At 38.8% G+C, this 25,133-nt stretch overlaps 1 protein-coding gene across 6 annotated transcripts in view; it reads right to left on the bottom strand.

The window, feature by feature from the left end:
• The window catches only part of ldb2a (LIM domain binding 2a), a 93,345-nt gene that overhangs the window by 44,479 nt on the left and 23,733 nt on the right, over positions 1-25,133 (bottom strand). For all 6 annotated transcript variants that reach the window (XM_029512068.1, XM_029512067.1, XM_029512066.1 and 3 more), the window contains exon 3: positions 19,685-19,787. In XM_029512068.1, coding sequence (XP_029367928.1) covers positions 19,685-19,787 — 103 coding nt within the window. The remainder of the gene's footprint in view (positions 1-19,684; positions 19,788-25,133) is intronic.

Here is a 25,133-nt window from a genome sequence, read left to right on the forward strand (position 1 = left end):
ACAATCATCTCTCCAATGTTGCGTGGAACGAGGAAATGGTGCAATCCAAGGCAGCTACGGCAGGACTATTGCTCACTCCCTCAGACAAGTATGAAACCAGCTATAGTATGAAATTCAGGGGTTAAGGCCTTTTTCCCCGAAGATTCAGTTTCAGTACAAGGATTTTTTTTTTTTCTGTGGTACAGCTTGGTGGATGCAGGTTTGTTGCAGCGGAAAAGACTCACAGCAAACCAACACGACTACCAGGAAGATGACGTGCACTTTATTTGACTGAAGTGTCAGTTTCGTTTGACAGCTGATCCTTTATGATGTATCCGCTCTAGAACAATATGGACGGTAGGGAGGAGAGAAATGAGCAAAGGCTCTCTCAGTGCACAAAAGACATGCGAGTCCCGAGTCTGAAAGTGAAACCATCCTTTGAGATGTGAGACCAAATCTGCTCGGAGTTTACGTACTGACAACATGACAACAGACTTTACAGCAGATCCCGAGCCCTCCTTCGGTAGACGAAGGGTTAAAAACATCCATCATATATTCCAGCAGAACATTTTCTCATCCACATACTGGAGCCTGTGCATATAAGTGTACACATACACACTCACACACTTGAACAAACACACACCAGAATGTGGGAATCACTGCCCAGAACATGAAATATTCATCAGTCATAAAACTTTAATTCAACCTCTCTCTTTCTCTCTCTCTCTCTCTCTCTCTCTCTCTCTCTCTCTCTCTCTGTCTCTCGCTCTCTCTCTGCATTTCCTGTCATTTTGGGAGCTGCTGTTTTCTATTTAGGTGAGGCAAACACTTCCCCCGACTGCCCCTGCAACAAAACAAAACAAAAAAAACAATAATAGATTTCATTAAAATCCTTTTTTCACAATTGTCCAAACGTGAGCCAAAGCAGATCATTAAAACACTGCAACGTTTCAGTGTTCAAAATTAGCCCAAAATTACATTTCACAAAGGAAAGCTGCTGGGTGGCAAAGCAAGGAGCGGTCCTCGTTTAATACTCTGACACCGAGTTTTAGAGGTCCCCTGTTATCCAAGTTATTGTCACTCAAGCAATGGCATCCAGGCATAGACAAGGAAAGAATAATCATACCACTGCCTCAATATTGTTTATGAGACCAGAGGAAAATCAGTATCATGCCTTATTATTGCACAGCAGCAACGAGTTTGACTTTAATTTCAACACCATCAACATTTTAGGAACCAAAAGACAAGACTGCAATAGGTCAAAGCAAGCCCAATGGCAGGTAATAACTACTAACTTGAATATGATGGAAAAAAATTATTTGGTAAATCAAAAAATAAACTCTTGCAACCACTTTCATAAACCATTTTGCAATTTGTCAGCTACACACACTTCCACAAAATGGGTGTCTGCATTTATGGTTATATTCCATCCATGTATTATCAGCACCACTTATCCCTCCAGGATTGTGTGTGTGTGTGTGTGTGTGTGTGGAGAAGGGGGAGTGGTGGTGGTGATAGAGCCAATCCCAGCTGACAAGGGGAGAGGGTGGAGTACACATTGGACAGGTTGCTAGTTCAGGCAGGGCAAACATATCGAGACTTACAGACAAACAACCACCCACGCTCAAGCTCACATCTATGGGCAATTTAGAGTAAATAATTGCCCTCATGTGCACGATTTTAGACCGTGGGAGGAAGCCGGAGTACCCAGAGGGAACCCACACGGACACGGGGAGAACATGCAAGTCCACATGGAAAGCCCCCACGCTCGGGATGCCAGTATAACGACCTGTTTGTATTCACATTTTATCTCAACAGTATGACAATTAGTCAAAGTCAGTCGTGACACAAAACTGAAATTTAAATTTGTCTAAAGGTCATGTGAGCAGCAGAGAGTTCATTTGTTTACTTGTTTATTCAGCGAGTTTGTCAAGTGTTAAAATAAATACAATGTTGGCAACATCTGTTTAGGAAAGTGTTTGTCTTTCAGCGGTTATTGTTTCTATTTCCAATTAAATTTTTCTACTCATCTATTTATTTATTCTTGCAGCACTCTGGCTAGTTGGTCTTAGCTAATTACTGAAAGAGTAAACACATCCTGAAATGAGCCTGAAGTCACTATTGGCTTTTTAAAACTTAACTGTGAATGAGAACTGACTTTAGCCTTTTGAGTTTTTGAAGAGGACCGAAAACAGCCATCAGCTTTAGATAATTTAGTTAACTACCTCACGTGACACAGCAATTAGTTAATTGTTGGGAAAATAACTGAAAACATTGTTAATTCATAGATTTCTAACATTCAGAATGATCATTTTACAGCATAAATGTTTGTTAATTATGTTGAGAAACATAAACCTGACATTCAGTCTTCCAACTCCTTCCATTTGATGCTGCTAGTTAGTTGTATATAAATGTACTCGTTTACCAGTTTTGACCAGAATCCCGAAATGATATAAAGATGCAAAGAGAGCAGCAGTTCTTTGTTGCTACCTCGATACTTGCAGATGTTTGAATGGTTATTTGACAGACATTTTTATGAATTTACTGGGTAAAACTATGTGTCTTTTGCACTAAGCAATACAACTGAGCTGGAACAAGTTGGAGCTGCTTTTTCTCCCTGGTCTTATAACAACTAACAAGCAAAGGCTGAGCGCACCAATGGAAAAATTCAAAGGTAAACAGTCTCGTCTGTGCACCCAACAATGCTGCAAAATGTCACATACATTATTATGTGGCTTCAGCAGCGCGGCCGCCACTTTCAAGATGGAGCTAATATTTTCCCACATCGCTGCTGTAGGTTGGTGAAGATACATTTATATTATGTAATAAGCATAGAATAAGATGCCAAACAACATTCATAAAATCGATGATGATAGCAACAGAATGAAGTTGCATTTTATTTTGATATTTTGATGTTTGAAGTAGCTTATTAATACTTGTGTCCAGAGCAACATTTATTGTGTTCACTGATCGTTTTAAAAATAATCGCTGTGAGAAGCAGCTTCACCACCAGCAGATTACTGATGGTAGTTCACAGAGGAAGAAAATGAAGGTGCTGTAGCTCTGTATGTCTTTGTCTCATTTTTTCCACATCTGCAGACCAGTTTCACCTGAATGGACCTCTATCATTTTGACTTTCCCAGCTGAAATCTGGGAGGGAGAGGAAGAAGAAGATAAGGACGAAAGTATAACAAGACAGAAAGGAAAAACTGCAAAGCACAAAGTCAGAAAACAGAGAGAGCGAGAGAAAGACACACATCTCCAGTCACCCTCATCCAACCTCACGCCACGCGTGGATGGTGACTGGGCAGAGAGGGAAGCAGGAGGGAAAGAAAAGATGGGGGTAGGGGTAAAGGGGGGGTAGCTGGAGTCGGAAGTGTAAGGGATCGAGGGGAGTATGTCCCTTCGAGGCCAGCCCTCATCCCCTCTTCACCTCCATCCATAATTCAATAGCTCTGGCTTCCCCAGCCTCATCGACCCCCAGGGCACAGCTCCGCAGGGAGGTCACACCACGTAGAGGAGGAGGAGACAAAGACACCCCCACCACCGCTGCCGCCATCATCCCAAAGACCTCATACAACACAAATGTTTAAAAAAAAAAAATGCCAGAACTCAGCGCTGAGGCGCATCGCTAAGTTAAGTCAAACTGCAGGACAAAAATAAAGAATACGGTCTCACACCGGATGATCTTGTGCGCTCAACCAGAGGCGGCACATTCAATCACAGGATCCTCATGGGGTGAAGCAAAAACAGAGTGAAACTCACACCTATTGTGTGACTCCCATCGAGCCCAAAATTAATGGTAATGAGCTTCGCTTTGCGGCGTTTGACCACTGATAATCAAACTGATCTACAAGACACAGCCATACCTGCTTTGGGGGAAGGGGTGGGGTTGGGATTCCTCAAAGTCGAGGTAGACAAATGCACACAGGATGAATTGCTGGGAGCGCGAGTCAGCTGCCCCAGCGTCCATGTTTTATTATCACTATTTAACCTGCTGAATAAGAATCGATGCATCATTTGCTCTTGGATTTTGTGACACACATCCAGGTGACTCCATTTTTCCAGGTCTTTAAGGTTGGATCAAAACAAAATCATTCCAGAGGATTAGATGCTTTTTAAGAGGAGCAAGTCACAGTAAAGTCCTCACATAAAGTCTTGACCTCAAACTGATCTTTAAATGGGATTGCTTTTTTTTCTCCTCATTTTCAAATGGACCAAACCTCCTGGGACCAAACATTGGGTCTTAAAGATTTAACACAGTACCCCATTCCAACACGCAGCTCTTTCCAAATAACCAATAAAGCCTTTTTATACTCTGTCAATGGCAAAATCTTGAACATTCTCGAACTCAAATTAAGATTAAGATTCATTTTGGCTAAACAAAAAAAAAAAAAGACTGGAAATATAAAAAACTGGAATTTACTTGTGGCATATATTGGGATGTGAACCTCACTGACTGATGTAAAAGTATGTGTGTCCATCTTAACCACCATCCTGTGCAATTAGTCACGGAGCCAGAAGCTCCAAACCTGGATATCACAGAGAAATTGAAAGGGATATTAAAAATGTCTTATTGTTACACCATTTTCAGTTTATTTTTTATTTTTTCAGTCCAATTCGATCTTACCTATAGTGAAATTACCTTTCCAGAAAATAAAAGTAATTCTTCGTATAAAAATCATTAAAACGGAGTTAGTTAGCCTCTCACTCAGCCATGCTCACACACTCACTGTGGCTAACGTGTACGGCAGTGGCCTTCAAGTGTCCAGCATCTTGCCGAAGGACACTTGGACTCATTAGCAGAAGGAACTGGAGACTGAACCACCAACCCTGTTGATTAGTGAACCCACTTCACCTGCTGAGCCCCAGCCACCTTTGTGAGCGCCACAAGACTGAATCGTTGCAATAGTTTATTTTATGTTTTCTGATTGTAGCAGCACGGGGCATCCCATTTATATTGCAAAGACTGGCAAAGCAAAAACATATTGTCATTTTTGGCACCATTTCTTCTCCAAAAAAAAAAAAGGATTAGCAAAAAAGAACAAGGCAAGACAAAAGAAAAATATTTCTGACTTTGTGATTTTCTCATCTGATTTGAGAAGCTATTACAGCCATTGTCAAAGTGCGTGTCCGCGTGTGTGTGTGTGTGTGTGTGTGTGTGTGTGTGTGTGGAAATATGGGTTACTGAGGGATGAAAAAGAGCCACATAAACATTTAATACCTTAAGTAAAGCGGTGCAGGCCCTTTCATAGACTATGGAGACTGATGGGCCTCCACCACACTGTATTATATATAAATATGGATTTCTCCATGTGTCAATAACTTTGCATTATGAACACACACAACTGTGTGTTTCTTTGAAATGCAAGTGTTTTTAGTACATATGCCAACACTTTTTCTATCACTGTTTCGTATCTGAGATTAGGTGTGCCCTCTCCCTGTGCGAGTCAGTTGTGCATGTTTACAGGGGAACATGTGTGTCCCTCCTGTAGTTGCATGTGTGTGTTGTGTATCGGCGCGACGTCAATCTTGCTTCCGCTATGTGAATGTATATGAGTGTGTGCGCTCGCATATGACCGTGATTTCTAGGTGGAATTCATCCTCTTCTCCCTGGTGCGTGGATGAAAATTCAATTCATTATTAATAAAACTTCTTCTCTGTCTCTCAGAGCCTTCTTGTTGACCTTTCTGGAATGCTCTCCTGTTAAAAGCTCATGTTGCACTTCACTCTTCATTTTTTCATGAACTACATGTTTGTGATCAAGACTTGTAGCAAACACTCACAAAATCCACTTCGGCAAAACAAATTGCAGAGGTGTAGAGTAAGAGACCTCATGGGAGAACTTCACCGGGACACGTCAAAGGTAATTTCATGTTTATTTCGTAGTATATAAAATGTATATACAATTTAACTTAATCCAAATGGAAACTTGATCCAAGTGATATTAGAAATCTGTTCAATTGAGATAGACAAGAAATGCCACCAGTGAGAGAATGGGATGGTCACCGAAGTCCCCCAGTTCTTGACCCCTGCCCCACACACACAAGCAGAGCATTCTACGAACTATTTTAGATCAGCTAAAGAAGACAGGAGGTATACGTTTGTTCCACGTTTTCACAAGAGACTTTGTATTGCAACTCAACTCAGCATGACTGCATTTCTGCATATCAAACTGCCATGAAGAGTGTTGCACAAAATGTATATTACTGCAGAAAAGACTTTGCATACTAAATTTTTTACTTGTAAAATAGTGAAATCAGCAAAAAGGACTAGCAGGGGGAAAAAGACGTTAGGGTGAAGAAAGATGACACTAACGGAGAAGGGAAAGGGGATGGTAAAGAGATGATGAAGAAAAGCAAATGTACAAGAATCAGCTCGGACGGAGTGTGGAAGAAGCAGAAGGGGAAGATGAAAGTGTCAAGTGGATGAAAAGGAAACAAAAGAAAAGGTGAGAGGACATGGAGGAAAGAGGATGCAGTTGTGAAAGAGAGAGGAAAAGAAAGGAGAGGACGACAGAAGCATGGGAGGGCCGTTTGCAAAATCCATTGTGTCTCAAACTGGAATGGGAAGCTGGTCTTGTTTTGCTGCAGGGCACAAAGAGGGTTGAGAAACAGGAAGCCAGGGGGACCTGCCCATCCTCACGGACAGCTGGTGCCCTGCGATAGCTGTTCCCACTTTCCTGGTCGCAACATACAATAGTTCCCACCCTGATCCAGGCCACCTGGAAAACACTCGCTACGTGGACTTTAGATGGGCTTTGAAATGACATCACAAATCTGCAGAAAACACAAATAAGATCATGCTGTAGGAGACGTGGTGAGCTTGCCAATAGGCCCACTTCCTTCTATCTAAGAAATATAATTTTCCAGTGATTAAAACTGTTCCAATTAAAAAAATACGAAAAAAAAAAAAAAACACTCCCCATTTTCATCCTCAGGTCCCTCAGCTCTATATTGCACTTCACCAGGAGGAAGAATTGACAAGGTTTCTGCTGCACAACTGCTCATCTGCTCTTGTGAAATACAATGAGCAGTTACTGAGTGACCCATTCTGACCGGCATGGTATCCACAGTCCACACACTGGTGTCGCACACTCACACACAAAGTAGCCCAGCTACACACCTCCCTCAACCAAAATATCTGCTAATGAGCAGATTGATGCTGAAAGTACTTTAAAATTTAGCTGCAAAGTGTGACTATGTTGATAAAGGAAATGTGTAATCCAAAACAAAAGAGCAAGCAGAACAAGCGCAACATTTTTTTTTAAGACAATGCAGCTTGTCAAATAAATGGTACACTTCCTGTTTCACACTGAGCATTTTTTTTTTTTTTGTAAGAAAGTGCACTTCAGATTACAGATTTTAACAAATGGTAATGGCAACAAAATGGTAAAATACAGCACTCACAATATTAGCATATACTCCCTAAAAAAATGCATTTGGTTAATTGAGTGTGATATCACTGAAAGGCTGGTTCGGCACATGCAGTGTCAGTTGGGCATCGGACATATTAAGATGGGGCTGAATTAAAAAAAAAAAAAAAAAGAGCATTTCTAATTATATTTCATGTTCATTCTGTTGGTTGCCACCATTGTTTATTTTGCTTTGTTGTTGTCTTTTTGTGGAGCCAATTTGTTTGTACTTCTGAACTCTGAGAAGTATTGTAAAGAAAAAGTTTTAGCCATTAGTCACGTATTGTTAAAAAAGAAAAAGTCCAGAACACTTAATAGGACATTTTTTTATGGTAAATTATGGGCCCTCCTGCCAGCGGCTAGACATCATAGCTCACTGCCTCACTGTCATGCCCATAATCCCAATAAAGAAAGGTCCTCTCAGATATTACTGCTATAGAAACTAGGTCGGATCCACATCTATTTCAGATAAATGTAGAAGTGAGGAAACTTAATGTCGCACTTTGTAAAATAATTTAGTTAGTAGTCTTATTCCCTCGTTTAATTCTATAAAGGTAAACAAACTCTGCTTCTATTGCTTAAATATATTCTTTTAGTTTTTATTTGTCCTTCACATCCTTTGTTGTCTCTAGTTTGTTATCAATCAATAAAACAAAACAAAAAAAAAAAACAAACAGACTTAGTTCAAGTAAAGTAATGGCACACATGCAGCAGCAGCAACAAAAAAAACTAATGGCACACAATAGTATTTTTAAGCATAGAGACGTCTGTGTTGTTGTTAAAAATGAATAGCTCCTAATGTGCTTTACTTTCATGCCAGCAGGCTTTTTGTGCAAGAGTAGGCGTCAATTATTATAGATATTGGATATTGTTTTAGAACAAAAAAAGCTACGATTCCCGGCAGCCTCAGAAGAACCACATTACGTTTTAAAGGGCCTATCTCTTTCTTCTATGGTCAAACAATGCAACAAAACCACTACTCACGTGTGCTGCTGTCTCAGATAAAATGTTCACTGTGCAAACACCCACGGATTCACACATACTGCACGAGGGGGGGAAAAAAAAAAAAAAGATGTTGGGAGAACAACAGAAATCCAACTGGATTCACATCAATTTCAGTATCTATAACTGACTTGCGTGATTGCAGAGGGTTGATCAGAAGAGAATAACAAATTTAGAGCTTCACTCCAGCATCATCCTTTATTTGTCTCGTGCTCACGAGTTCACTTTGACGGCGATTCCTACTTCATTTCAACTGCGTCGTTTTTTTTGTTGTTTTTTTTTTTTCTGTCATTCTGTTAATTCAAGGCTAAAAAAGCTTCATTATATCAGGGTGCAGCAGAGAGTCAGAGCTGTATTTGTTGCTGATCTGTTTTCATAAAAGCATGGATGAGGGGAAGTGGCTCATTTAAATATTTATTATCATAAAATGTTTAATATAGTGTACAAGAATAAAACAAATAAATAAGCTAAATAAAATAGATGCATAATGTATGATGGATGCACTTAAAATATATGATTGAGATAAGTATGTTTGTGCAGCATGTAGCAGAACAATGGTGTATTTTAATAGTTTTGCTAATGAATCGTGCGATGACCAAAGATAGATATGACAAAAATAGGTCCTTTCCTCTTTGCCTCGGAAACATCAACACGACCTGATGGGAAGTTGGCAGCTACATGGAGACAAGGTGTTACTGCCTCCTGTCATGACTGTTTCAAATAATTGGTGCGTCCATCCGCCTCACTCAAAAATCACGATGACACTACGCGAGATTGATGAATCATCTTCAGCCCAAGGAAACTTGCATCCTTGATGAAATAACATTGTTTTGACAATGCGGAGTAGTCGCCACCACCATGTTCACCCAACTCAACTCTAACTCAGACTGGTGGCATTCGATCTGATTGGTTGCACAAACCACACACAGAGAGGTGAGAAGGGGCCAATTGCAGAGGCAACGATAACAGGCTTATCGCAGAGCGGGAAATAGACAGAAATAGTAAATAGCCTCTTTCTGTTGTGGTGCTGACTAAACAATCAACTGGCTCACGTCAATGTCTTAATTTCCATCAGCCTCACATGGCAGTTACACAGTGTATAAAATAACCAGAAAACACAGGCTGCAATTGAAATGGATTCCTTTAGTGTTTATGTCTTTCGTAACGTTTAATTTGTAGTTTTTGTTTTGATGGATGAATTTCGGCTACGTTCTTGATCACAAGAGCTGCAGACAGATGGCCGGAAAAACAGAGAATCGGCATCAGTTATGACGGAGGGCAGTCGTAGAAGAACATGAAAGTTTGACCGTCCAAGCCACTTTACAATTTCAGTGACGGGGGGCAAAGTGACATCAGTGAGGAAAAAGTTCCAACTTTTAAAGTTTATCTGCAGCTAATGTGAAGTCTGAACAGATTGAGAGTCAAATTAATTGAATATTCTTTTAAAGCTGCTAATAAATGCTCTCTTTGTGTGACAGCATTCAGTTTTGAGCTTCATGATTAACAACAATGAACAATGCAAAACTAAAACATAATAGAACTACAAGAAAAAGCTGCTTTGCTTTCGTTCCATTCTCACCTTAATATTCAGTCAAATTAACTTCAGTTCAAGTTCAGTTTTCCTCTTCTGCTCTGGTTAAACCACTCACTTTGTGCTCTTGTATTTGCTTTACTGTGTGCTCAGTTATATGTATGTCTTCAAATACCACTAACTAACTAAACTTGCCATCTCTAATCCAAGAAATAAGCATTAACGTTGCAGCACTGACATCAGTCCACCATCTTCTTTGCATCATTTGCTACTGAAAGCAACATAAACATAAATACATAATCCATCATTACTGAATCTGCTCTTTATTCTTTTTTAGTTTTCTGATTTATTTTTTGTTTGCATTTAAAGAATAACACATTCATTACATAGCGAGATAATTGTACCGGCATTTCTTTGCTTTTAACAAAAACATCTGTAAGGGCAACCCTATTTTCCCTGCAGGATGGGGCTGCCAGGATTTTGAAAGAAAGTATTGCTGCAAGTGGAAGTGTTCAGAATCTCTGCAGGAGCAGACAGGAGTGGGATCGTGGAGCTGCAGGAGCAGACAGTAATGGTCGGAAATCCGACCAAGCAGGCAGGCAGTGGTTTGAAAGAAGAAGAAGAAGAAGAAGAAGAAGAAGAAGAAAAAAAAAAGAGGTCCTCTAGGTCAAAACTTTCTGAGACAGAAACAGACAGAGACTTTTTATGTGTTACCAAAGAATGAAATGAGAACCTCAGACTTTAACGCAGCCACATCACAACCTGCTCTCTGTGGACTTCACAAAGCTGCTCTTCACAACATACCTGTCACTCAGATATGACCGGAAAGTTGCATATCAAAAGGTTAGAAACACAAAATATTAATCATCAAGCAAGACCAAAATGTAGTTTACTTTAATAAACTCAGGTATTAGCACGTTGCTAAGCAATCTTAACCTTTGCATTTCATCCATGAAAGACCTTACTACTTGAACAGAGGTTCAATTTTTGACTCTCTAAATTTAAGTTATCAGTCAAATCACCACACTACGATAATATAATAATTAATTACTTAATCACTGAAGTCATTTGTCAAGGTGAAATGCCAAACCTAACTTATTGCCTCTCAAGCTTCAGTATGTTTCAATTTTACATCATTGTAAATTAAATGTTTGGGCATTTTGGCCAAAACAAATCAAAACAAGTCAAAAAAGCATTTTGGAGTCATAACATTTGGCTCTGGAAAGTTGAGCTGAGCATTTTTGTTAACATTAAAAAATAAAATGAACGAAAAAAATAAAGCAGCAGTTGCTGCCCAAGGCGAAAGCAATCATGACGGAGAAGAGAAGCCCATCTCTCTAATAGATGTTTTTCTATTCAGATATTGCAGGGGACTAATTATTATTTTTTTAACCTGCTCATTTCTTCATCCTCAGTGCTTTCCTTAGCACTCAATGTTTGTCCCTTAAAAAGGCAAGCTGGCATTAAATTTTATTTCCAACTCTCCGATTTCCCCCCTTCATCACTCCCCATTTGTTCAGTTAATTGACTAGAAGGTTGATTAGCACATTGTCAGCTGAGAGAAGTATCATAAAAAAAATAATGCCACCAGCACAGTTTACAATAGATGGCAGTGTCGAACTATCTAGGAACAGAATGCACAGAGAAATGTTAAGGCGACATATTTTGGTTTAAATCTGTAATTGCGCTCTCCCCTCTCTTTTTCCCTCGGTTTCTCTTTGTGGCCAATCCAGCGCTGTGGTTCCTAGCCTCAGCTCGGCTGTCAATCAGGAGCAGCCTACATCTCAGCGCTGCAGCTGAACCAGGGCCGCATCATCCTGCCTGCCAATCACCGCTCCACACCTTCAAACCATCCTATCCATCTCTCTGTAAAGCAGCTTCGCACGCAGCCCCTCGCCCTCGCCGCTCAGTCACCCATTCCTCTCCCCTCCCCTCCTCCTTTCAAAACAACCCCCTCCGTAGAAGCGTTGAGATACCCCTTTAACTCTCAGCCCAACATGCGCACACATTCACACGCAAACACTGCTCGTCTGCCGAACAGAGCCAACAGACTTGCTGGAAAGATACCGAGGCGCAGACGCACAAACCGACACGCTGTCCTACGCTGCAACACTCCCGTGCCTTCATTTAAAACTCCACCTCACCTTCTCTTCATCCCACCACCCGATTCAATAATGCAGCCCCCCCACCAACAAGCCCTTCCAAACCCTGCGTTGTCAATCTTTTATTCAACAGAAGGGAGTCAGATCAGAGCAGCAGACTTATCTTTCCATCTCAAACTTCCATTCAGTTTCTTTCACACAGATACTGTATGAACTCAGTATTGTATCAGGGTTATTATAGTTAATGAAAACTGGGACTAAAGCTAGAAGCGAAAAAAGCTGAAATTTCTGAAAATGGAAATGAAATAACAACTAACTAAAATGAAATAGAATTGCAGGTAAAATCAGCTTTGTTTTTGTTTTGTTTTATCCCCTCAAATTCTACAGTACAGTGTCGTGTTCAGTTTGACAACGAGCTACTTCCAGAAGGTGGCAGCGTAGCGGATGCCAACTGCAGAATAATGCACCTGAAGGTGCTTGATGCATGATCTAGAAATGGCTAAAGTCATAGGCAGTAAAATGTTACAGTCCAATATGGGAAAATATTTTAACTAGGACGTAGCCAAAAGTGTCATAAAGAAGAGCGATGAAAAATCCCACTAACATCCAAAGTCCACCTTAGAAGATCTCTCAGAGAAGCACAAGAAAAGTTCCAGGAGTTGCGGGAGCAGGAGAACGTGAGCTCACAGTCAGACAGCGCTGCAACATCAAGACATCAACAAGCACAAGGTAACGCGAAGGTAAGGTGCTCCTTCACAGGAGCGTCACAAGCGAGAGCAAGCAGTCGTACAAATGTTCATAGATGCTGTGCTTTCCGCAAGACTGTGCGACAATACTTCATTGAAACAGTTCTGCCGATTCCTGGAGCACAATTTTGTCATGTAACCTTTCATCCTTTTCGTTTTCTGTGACTCAAAGCTCTCCTTCTAATACCTGAAAGACTAAAACTAAACAAAAACTAAAACTAGCCACGTCCTCATAATGAAAATAAAACTAAATCACTTGTTAAAGTAAAACCAAAAGGAATAATAATAATAAAAAATTATAGTAATTGAAAAACTAATGAAAATTTTAAACGTATAATAACTCTGCACTGTATGAAGTAAACATCAAACTGATTGCAATGTATTTATCACTTGGGTGAGACTTGAGTGGCCGTGACTCAGACTGGCCATTAACATCATTATTAAATCAACAACATAATGATGACTATAAGCATTGGCTGAAGCTGGAAATAAACTTTATGACATGGCTTTGTTGGCCAGTGAGGGCCATTAGGTTTATCATATTTTGGAGCTGGGGACTTGTAATTAAATAAAATAAAACTGCCATTTTTTTTTTTTTTTTATCCTTTTTTTTTCGGGGGGTCATTTCCACGAATGAATAATTCTCAGGCTTTATGCAGAACTTAAGCCTTTTATTTCACCTTACAGCGCTTTTACTGTACAGTTCAATCCGACTCCTCTCGCTGACTTTTTTTCCCGGCAGTGGTAAGCAGCTGTTTTCACTAAGCTCTGATAAACCCACTGTATCTGACCTGGACAGCAGAGCCAGAGCAAGAGTCAGAAAACAGCCAAAAATAGCTAAAAGGAGATTTAACATTAGACTTCATTTGCCTTGGTTGGCCCGAAGCATGACTCCAGAGGTTCGGTAATGGTCCTGTGTTTGCTGGATGTATGAAGAGACAATCACCGCTAACACATTAGCCAAAAGAACTTTCGACAGGACTAATACAGCAGGTCTCTGTCTCCGTTTCTCCGCCCTGGTGGCCGTAAATTGATGTATGTAGTTTTAATAACGCTCTTACAAAAAAAAAAAAAAAAGAGGAAATACCCTTTTGGAATGCACTCACCCAACTGAGGGCAAAGATGACACATTTTCCTGTGCTCAACCACTTTAAATTTGAATAAAGAGCATATCATTTCTGCAAAAAGTAGATGGATGCCTAATAGCAACCTTACTATTTTTCTTTTGGGTCTGCTACACTGCAATCGGATGCCAAATACACATCTGCGGTCGCTGTCATTCAGTTCTATGCCTTTTGTGTGGTACAAAACCGAATCAATAGGCTGACTAAAGTGATTAATGCCTTTCAAAAGACGCTTTAATAAATGGGAGTATGTATAATGAGCTGGTCATTACTGCAGAGTAAACTACTGATACCAAACAGCACCGTGTGACTTTTTCTAAATAAAAGACTGAAGCATAAATTAAGCTGGTGGTTTAAAGTGTTCTCTGTGTCATTGCACTAAAATCTGCTGAAGAATTGTTGTATTATGAGTTTCTCCTAATACAATGACACTAATCTATGACAAGTCAAAACTGCCTATTCAGAGATCTTCAGTTGCACCAATGGCATATGATAAGACTCAACATCACGAGGCTTTCAGATGGACACGGTGCATTTATTGATCAGAAATTCCTTACTTTTAAGTCCCAGCACCGAGCAAGCTTCTTGTTAAGCTTTCTCCAAGGCAGAGGAAGTTCAGTTTCATTCCTTCATTTCTCCTGTTTTCTTCCTCCTCATTATGTCCTCATGCTTGCTTAAAGATTATTAGCTGTGGTCATTTTATTGCTGCAATTATTGCGCTTTGCAATGCAAGAATAACTAGATGAATTGTAAATGTGTTGTGAATCATTTTCACAGTTTGCCCTGAACCAGTCCACTAAACATGCAGAGTTCTCCCTCTCTTGTTTGAACTACTTCTAAAATGAGCCTTGCTCTTTGATTGCATCATGGAGTGCAGCTTTCATCAGATGCCTCATAGATTGCAGAGCCAGACAAGGTACTGGGGCGAATGTTAAGGCCATGGCAATTGGGCGTATAATTAGACAGAGTTTCTGAAAATTCGCTGTAGAAAAATATAATTGGCCTGCACTGATGGAGGAATTGTTTTACGTGCATATAGCCGTAGACAAGTAAGCAGTGAGACACTCCTGCTCCACAGATGAAACACGATCCCAACAAGTGCAGATTAAAAATATTAACTTTTATCAAGCAATATAATGTAATGGCACCACAAGGCTTTAATAAGTTTAATTTCTAACGCTATAAAATATTATGACATATTTGAGACTCCAAATTCTCATACCTCACATTTATTCCTTTTCACATCTCTCCAAGAGCATGGCAAGAAAAAAAAAACAAAAATAAAAACATAAATATATATATATATAATGCAATCTGTCTGCACAAGCTGCTTGTGCTGTTTTCTGATATGGTTATTGTTACTGATGAATATAGATTACAATTAGACACAATCGACTATCTGGCAAAGTTTGTGTTTCATTAGTGACACAGGGGTGGGGAATCAGACAGATGGCAGGCACATGCTGGACTGTTAAATCATGGAAACTGTTTTCTATCTTAGTCTATAGTTGGTTAGTAGAGCAGTAAGATGACTTGATAAAACTTTTTCTTCGCCAGAGCAGCCAATGAAAAAGTATCAGGTAATTATCTTTATGATTATCCGCTGGGCCGTTTAATTACTTCAAATCAATGAAAGAACCGTTCACTGAAATGTCAGTGAGAAGTGCACAAAACAGTTTCCAGAAACCGAGGTGGCATCTTTAAAGTGCCTGTTGATTTCTGGCAGCAGTCTAATATCGGATGTTGTTGAGCTCATAATGAAATAAAAGAGGAAACATTTCAACATTTAAATAGCTGGAATAATTTATCTATGAACCACAAGCACAGCCCGGTGAGGATGAGGAAGAAATCTATCTGATGTGTATTAGCATTATTTAATTGTTTATTCTAACATATTTTTAATAAAGCTTTGTGAAAAGCCTGAAAAAAAATCAAATTTGTAACTATTATTATTAATAACTCTTTAATAAATAATCAATTTTAAGTCAGTTGACGAAGCAATCGATAGTTTCAGCTCAAGTTAAAGTTAAAAAGAAGTGATGAGAAGTGATTTCAGAATAAAAATTGACAGACAGAGGAAGAGAGTGCTCATAAACGCATTAGTGTTCATCCCTTAACAATTAACACACAGGCATTTCCAATATGATCTATTTCCTCTGAGAAGCAACACTGAACATCAGCGGGAGAGGAGTTACAAAACGCCTATACACAGGTCCGCGCAATAATAATAATAATAATGATAATAATAATAATAATGATACTAATCATTTAAAAAAGATTAGGTAAATTATCTTCCCTAATTTTTGTTTTGTTGAAGGTTATGATCTTAAAGCATCTCAAAATGCAGTGAAAAGACTGTGTCTCAGTGATTACCGTATTAGGTACCGAACAACTCGATCACGACTGCAGATCTTATAAAAAGATCTGTACCTTTACACATTATACAGAAAGTGAGTCAGTCAAGTAACACTTACATTTTAATTACATGTTAGATAAACAATATGTAACCAATTAAACCAATATGAGTTAGACTGTTAGACTTGACAAATGTCAGACACTGTGGAGCCCAAATAAACAAATCAGAATTTCACTTCCAAATTCTATAATGCTGAGGGGTCAATTAACTGTGAAAAAATGTTGTCCTGTACTTCATAACTGTCCGGCAAGACTTTCTTCTGATGCAAAATTGCTATGACCTTTTGTTTTCTTATAACTCTACTGACACACACACACAGTCCTCTTAACCAGCGCTGACCACTCTCCACTTCCTACACCCTCACATGTCCACTGGTCAGTGCCGCTCTGACCTGTACAACCATGCGTGCATATATCTGCGCTTTTCACAAGGCAGGAAGCAAAAATTACTTCAGAGTAGTTCCCAGTCTGTCCCATTTCCATTTTATATTTTAAACAGATAGTCGATGCTCTTGTACAGTGACTAACAATGAGGACAACAGCAGAATAAGCTTAAATTTCTCTACTGCCAACAGTGAAATAAAAAAATGTAGAAAAAAAAACAAAAACAAAAAAACAAAGGATGCGAGAGTCCAGAGTTGCCTGATAACAGGACAGAAATTCCTGTGCCACAAGAATGATTCAGTATAATAGAAAAAGGTGAAGAAATAAGCTCCAGGGAGAAAAGGTAGAGAGATTCTTGTTGTTTTTAGCCTAAATGAAAAGCTTTCACATATTCTAATGCCGTCTCACACTGGAGATACTCGCTGAGTCTCACATTTTATTATATTTACATTTACATGCATTATTTTTTATTCCATAACCACATTCTACAGTAACAGTGAAAACGTCCCCGGCCGTTTACATCCATCCATATTTTTTATGTTATTTGTAGTGTATGTTTGCTCAGTATCATGAACACACAGACTTTATTATCCACGTTTGCCTTACTTCCCATCTTCACTTTTAAAAAAATAAATCTTTTCAGTGTATATCAGATCTAAACTCAAATCACACAAAACACGAAATATGCGCAAGGTTTAAACATTTCTCTGATATGCCGTCATGAAATTAGACAGTGACTGTGTGCCATAATTTTGTTTGTTTTGTTTTTTGTTTTTTTGTTAGGAAATGTACTGTAAGATTTCCCACAAAGAAAACATAAAAACCTACCAGAACTTATGAGATGCTATTTTTAAAGATGAAGCAAGCATGGGACATTATCTGCAGTCGACTTTGTGGTATTTTTTTGTGTTTATTTGTTAATTCAGTTAACCAAAATGAAGTCTTTGCTGGAAAACGTGTAAGTAGCCTTAGGTGAGACAATGAAATCCGTTTCCTTCTGAATTATTGTGAATTGTTCAGTAACTGCAGCTAAAATTACCAGCAGTGCTGAACAGTGACCAAAAACAGCCAATTAAACCCAAATCCTAATTAGTATTTCTATTTGGTAAATTGTGCTTTCTATATATAAAACAGCCAATGCAAAGCCTGGAAAGATACCATCATCTTCATCAATCTTAGTTTTCCTGTTTGAGCCGAATCTGTTCCTGAGGACATATGAAGGTGGTGCATTTCTCCTGTGTTTGTGTTTGCGTGTGTGCACATGTGTCCGCATGTGTGTAACTTTGACATCTGAATGTGTATCCAGGAAGGCTTGCAACTGATGGTGAGTCATCATCGCCATGGTGTTAAGCCTCCCGTTCCCGGGGGAACAGGGTTACCGTCTCTACACCACTGAGGATTTTTATTTTTACATTTGAAAAGCAAACCTGGGCTCGGCTCACAACAATCCTCCAGTCCCCCTCTCTTCCTCCTCCATGATGGAGCTGAATCACACACACTGACACACACAAACAGCAGACACGACACACATCTGCTCATTTCAGAACGCCTCCCCCTTATCTCTGTCTGTGTGATATTCAATATGTTTCAGATATCAAAACATGAACCTATGCAGATGAGACGAAGGGGACAATATCAGAAACTCAATAACAGCCACTGCTGTCATTTGCTGCTGAGGACCACATACTGTAACTGCACTGAGGGTGCAGAGTTCAAAGTGCACACAATCAGGTCCTGAGAACATTTCTTCTCAGATTCTTCACACTGTTTCTTTTTTTAAAAACCCAACACCAAAAATGAGCACCAAAGCTGTGAAAAGAAAAAAAAAAAAAATCCGCTTGGAACATTTAACATGTCTTATTTTTACAGACAAGATCAGAAACGATCTTGTCTGTACATTGATGGTTGTAGGTCAAGAAAAGGCTAATTCTCACAAATTTTGGATCTTGGATCTAGCCCTAAAAATATTTTTAGGGCTAGCAAAGATATGAGGTAGAAATCCCTCACAAAATCAGTGTTTTGTGAAGTGTCTAAATACAGATATTTCCAATAATTGACCTTTAAAAGCACACGCCACATGAGGCGTATCAGCAACAGTTTCAACAACGAAAGAAAACTTTTGTGAGAAGATGAAGGAGAGCCCAGTCTCCTCGCTGACAGAGATTCAGTAGAGTCGAATGCAAAACCAATAAAACACAGAAGCAAAGTAGAAATACCAAAGAGGCTAATACACGGATAAAACATTACGGTAAGCTTGTCCTTCCGAGCCAATGATACACTCACAAAGACTTTTTAGGTCGGCTTTCCCTTCTAGAAAGACATGTTATCAACAGGTTGCTGGTTTCAGCCCACCTTCAGATAACTGCACAGGAAAAATTACAGCATTTCATCTAAAATAAAGGGAATAATAATTTGCGTTAAACATTTGAGTTTTCAAAACAAAGTCAAGAGTCTGAAAAGGGCAGTCGCTGTTTCTAGCAGTTTTTAGATTGTGGAGATGAACCGAAAGTATTCATTATGAGCTCAAGGACCATGTCCATGATGGCGCTTTATTACCTTTATAGAGCACAATGATTTTGTGCCATTTTATTTTTGGTGCCTGAATTTTTTACTGTGAAATTCATACACTGTATATTGGAGGAAACAGAAATTATAAAATTCATGTTGTGGCATGTACCGTAGTTTCTGCTGACGAGCAGAAAACACAAAAACAAAACAATCTTATTTTACAGATTCTATAAACAGTCATTAAATCGCTGAAATTGAAACTGAAACATAACTATAATTGAAAATGTTCAAATAAGTGATGGCATTTGTGGAGAGCAAAGTTGTACAAATAAACGCATATCAGCAACATACACTGTAAAATACCACAGAAGATATTCTGGTGAAACGTACATACAAAATTATAATCATTTTGAGCCACACTAATGGCTTTCAAACAGATAAATGATTAATGAACATAACAAAACGGGGAGAAGTCTTACTGTATCTCTTTGGTCCATCTTCGAGGCAGAACGAGAGCGTAAGAGTGGCGTCCTCCTCAAAAAACTCTGTAGCGAAGGCGTCCCACCACAAACTGTCACTTTCCTTTGAGAGAGCAAATAGAAACAAATGTCTTTAACACAGGAAGACAGAGGCAGGACTTTTCTCTTTCTAAAAACACTGCTATTTCCCCTTTGAAGAAGAAAAAGCTTAGACTCGTCAGGATCTCTAAAATATGCAGTGTGTAAAAGCATGTCACTTCAGTTACCCTCCAGGTCTCTGAAAGGACCCTGCGTTGTTTTAGTTTGATATGAAACTATATATATTTTCTTCTATTATTAAATAACGCAGTGAATTTCCTTTATCCAGGCACCTGGTTTTTGTGTTGTTACTTTTTCTTTTTTTTTCTTTTTTTTTTTTACATAAATTCAATGCTGATCCATCTTGATAACACCAAGATATTGTGTCTATGCAGGCTTTTGTATGAGACAAGATAAAACCGAACATTGTTTTTTGATATAAGTCAGCAGTGCAGAGCAAGTATTCCTTTTATTGTAGATTGGTTTGTTTGTTCCTCTTCATTAAAATGAATTTCATGAGCTTAATTTAAATCACAGCGCTTACATTTGAGTTTACAAAGTGTTTCAACGATCACGTACGGACAATGAAAGAGTGCAAAGCAGTCTATGTTTAAAAGAAATTATGACAGGGCCATTAAAAGACATCACAGAGTGGAAGGATAAGAACAAAGGGCTAACAGCTACGAAAATAAATAATGAGCATATGAAAATGACTCTATAAATCAGGTTTTAAAAAGTGATCTCAGAGAGATTGCTGGCTGCTGGCCTAAAAGCTTCCAATGCAGGTTGATGTAAAGGCAAAGCCCGGTAACACCCTTTTCTTTGGGAGAGCCCGGCCTGAGGCTCCTAAAAGTCTGAAATACAAACTGGAGTCCCACTGCTTTGCTCTTCGCTGGCACTTTGACTTTTTAAAGGTAATGATACCTTAACGCTATGATCATCATCAGCATCATTACCATCATTATTTTTATTATTTGCCATTGTAGAGCTGGTATGTGATTTGCCATTTTATACTTAGTTCACGTCAAGGGTCACTCAAATCACCATCAAACACATTTAAGCAATTCACCGAAACTAGCAGTCCGAGACGAACTGCTGTTAGTTGCCAAAAAGTAACATTAAAAGTAGAAATAATGTGAATAGTGAACAGTGAACAGTTTTAACAGTAATACGGACAAAATAAATCACTCTAATCTTCTAGTTGTAATATAATAGTACAAGTAGATTGCTTTAACGAGCGGTTGAAATGAATAACTAATGATATTTGTGCCATTGGTACAAATGGTCTTGGTTGTCACACCAGCAGCAGGCTATCAGTAGCAGCTACCGTATAATGGCAAGAACCAAAATAGTAATTTTTTTTATCATTTTCAGTAGTCAGAGTGATATTAGTTGTTACACTAGTTGCAGGCCATCAGCAGATTTGATAAACAACGACTCTGTGAGGACAGACGTTCATTTAAATCCCTCTGCCCTGAAATGACTCCTTTAACAGCTGTTCACTTGCCCCTCTTACCCCACCTCGGCCTGCCCCCTCCACCTAACAACGCTCGACTGATGCTAATTTCCTCTGACACGTTATGACATATCGCTGCGTTTCATTCTGCGCCGGGCTGAGGGATGGCAAGCACTTCCCAGATGTTGACAATTAGAACTGTCACCATCGAGCAGTGTCAAGTCCAATAAGCAGCAACTAGGGCACCCTGCAGGTCAACGTGTCTGATACGAGCAGTAGATGTGGAGAGGAGGACCTGGACCTGGTCCTCCAGCCAGCTGGTCAATCGATAAGTGATCATGAGTTAGTGAGGAGGTCCTTTGGAGGGCCAACAATCAGCTGAACGATGGACTACAGTCTGAGTCGAGATGATTTTTTTTATATATATATATATACTCTCTGCACTTCTCTCTTTTCGAAGATATTGTAGAAGACTACAGGTTCGTCTCTTGTGGAAAGACGAAAGTGAGGTTGAATGGAGAGTGCAGCTTTTCGCATTTCCATTTTACATATCTATTCTAAAACTCTGCCAAGAAGAACCAGATTTTATGCGGCATGCTGTCCGTCTCTGTCAGAAAATATTAATAATAAGTAATTGTCATTATTTTTATCAAAAGGAACAACAAATTTGTTCAAATAAATATCAAACTGGTACTACAAGTATTTTCTTTTTCCAAGGCGTGCTGCAATTGTCAGTTGATTAATTGATTAGCTAATTATAAACATTTTTAATAAGGCCTTTTTTGAGCAACAACACACAAAAATCAGTTTTCAGCATTAGATAGAAGATTTTTTTCCTTTATTGTAACTAGTTTTGATTTCGAAAGACGAAACAAAACATCTAAATACGCGACCTTGAACTCTGAGGGACTGGCACTGGACTTTATCTCAATTTTCTTACATTTAAGAGACCAAATGATACATTGACTGAGAAAATAACTAGCGGATTAACTGATAACAGCAAAATAAGTCTGATTATCTTTTTGAGTGATCATATAATTACTTTTGTAACGTATCTAAAAATAGCAATCACAGTTCCTCACTGAAGATGACATCCACAAATTGCATGCTTTGTCCAACCAAGTGTCCAGCTGTATTACTGCCCTGTGTAACATTTCATGTACAATTATAAATAAAATAGCTGTGACTGAAATAAAACTTAAAAGAAACGCTTTCATCAAAGTTTCGTAAAAAGTGAAGATGTAACACAGATGGTATGGTTTTCGATGTTAACCACAGATTTTAACCAAGAAAATGACCAACTGTGTCAGAAAAACACTGAATTGTGTTTACATCATTCAACCCAGTTCGTATGTTTACATGCCAGAACAGGGCTAAAACACATCACTCAGCCTGACTGCAAAATGAAGTGTTATGTGAATACATGCCGAGGTGCCCTCTGTGTGTGTATCATCTGTGGGATATGTGAATTGAAATGTATGCATGTGTCTGTGTGTTTTACACATTCATGCCAGACATGAGGAGAATGGGCTGCCAGCGTCGGTGGCAGTCCAGCACGGAAACAGTCTTCGCTTGAAAATCTCTATTTCAAACAGAAATATGGCAGTCAAGCACACACTACTGACCAGCTATCCGCTGGGAATGAATTGCATAAACTAGCGTGTCGTGTGTGTTTGACTGACTTTGTCATACTGCGAGAATCAGCAGGTGTGAACAGCCAGCATGCGTGCGGTGTCTGTTTCGCGTGAATATATCTATTTCAGAAAGACGGAGACAAGTGACACGCCAGGACAAAACAGCAAGAGAGAGGAAGACACTGACTTTGGCGCTACTCAGCATTCAGATTCAGTTCAAGTCATAATCCAGTAGCATTCAGGGCAGGGACTCTGGGGATTGACAGTGGAGTGAAGAGTGAACAAGACACTCCACACACCCACACACACACACACACACACACACACACACACACACACAGCAGCTCTCAACAATCTTATTGTGTAACCTCTTCTACACAATTTCTATACAACTATTTTTGATGGAACAAAAAGAAAACAGTTCTTGTGACAAAGAGAGCTCCATTAATTAGCTCCATAATCAATCGATCAATGGAAAATGAATTGGCGACTAATTTGATAATCAACTCAACTAAAAACGCTTCAGATGAGACAATTTCATCCTTTTCTCTATCGTATATTAATTTTGGGTTTTGGATCAAACAAGAGATCTGAATACGTTTCTTGGCAGAGGTTTCACTATATTCTTTCACATGAAACACCAAAATAATGTATTGTCAGACTGAAAGATGTTTCTTGTAGAAACTTGAAAAAATAAAAAAATAAATAAAATTAAATTAAATTCCAGATTAACATTAGACTATCTATGTGACTTTGAGCGTGTGCTCTCATCTGGAAGAACTAAAGATGGATTAAACTATTTTATACATCAACAATACAAAGCAATAGTACTGACAAACAAAAACTTGGTGAGACAACAACCATCAGTAGTCATACTCCTCTTGATCATTTTTCTAACTTCTCGATGCCATCAAGATGTTTCATATTTCACATCAAGCCCGAAACCAGCCGTGCACTAGAAAACGTACTATAAAACGTTATTCAAAGAGGGTTTACCGAAGAAGAGCATGCATTTGAAGCACGGTCACTGTATAGAAGCAGAAAGGTCCACTTTGACTTTGAAAACAAACAAATAAAAAAAAAATATTTTGTTAAATTGTCAAATATTATTTGAAGATTAAATGCCTATTCCAGTCTTCAAGTAGCAAACAACTGTAAACACTAGAACTGGTTTCATTAACCAAACTAAAATAACTTTTTTTTTTTTAGTTAATTTACAAATTAATAGTGAGGTCTATTAAAAATCTTGAGTATAGTTAAGCTCACTTCCAGTATAAGTGACTTTAAGAGTTAATCATTTATTAAAATTAGTGGTAGTCTCAGTTAACTAATGAATTCACTTCCTCTCTAAGACGGGTTAAAAATAAATCACAACTAAATGAAACTGACTGTGGTACTTTAACAGCCACATAAAGTGTTTTTTTATTATTATTTTCAGCTGATCTCATAAGACTGGGTGATAATAATTTTTAGAAAAGCTTATTTAAGCGCAGAAAAGTGAATTATCTCAGAGGGACAAACGGCTGTTAGCTGACTCACAAACGACAACTTTGAAACACATTAAAACACAATAAAGGATGAAAATACAAATAAACACCAAAGAGGAAATACAGACCAACCTTTCGCTGTCATCAGTCAGGAGACAAACAAGCAAGCAAACAAACAAAGCTTCAATTTTATCGCAAAAAAACGTTTTTTGTTGTTGTTGTTTTGTTTTGTTTTTTTTACCTCACCAGCTTCCGTACAACACACCTGCTTCCTGCTTCGGCACACCTTCAAAATAAAAGCACCGTTTATCAAAATGTTAACTGACGGGACCATTCAAGTTTTTAAACGACATCCCTCCACAACAGAGTGCTATTGGCTGCTGATATTCTGCTACAGTTGTGCAAAATGTAAAAAAAAAAATATGTGAATAAACAAACGAAGACCCTCTGGGGGCCCCAGGAGGCCTTTCACAGGTAGCACATGTTGCAGCTTGTGCATGGGGAGAAGAGTAAATAGATTTAGCATCCGTAGGTAGACTTCAATTTATTATTACATTTACTGTGTTTAATTAAGGACAAAATTAATTGTAGTAAAAATCCGACAGCTGCATTTATTACAGATATGCAAAATCAGCTCATGAGGTGTAATGCATTGTTACAGATTAAACTGTGCAACAGCATAAGATCGTATCAAAATTAGCTCCACCTGGCCACTGCATTAAAATGCTGCCTACGCAGCAATGCATCAGTATTAATAATTCAAAACTGTAGTATTACAGACTGAGAGGAGCTAC

The sequence above is a fragment of the Echeneis naucrates genome, chromosome 10 (genome assembly GCF_900963305.1).
Source record: "Echeneis naucrates chromosome 10, fEcheNa1.1, whole genome shotgun sequence".
NCBI lineage: Eukaryota > Metazoa > Chordata > Actinopteri > Carangiformes > Echeneidae > Echeneis > Echeneis naucrates.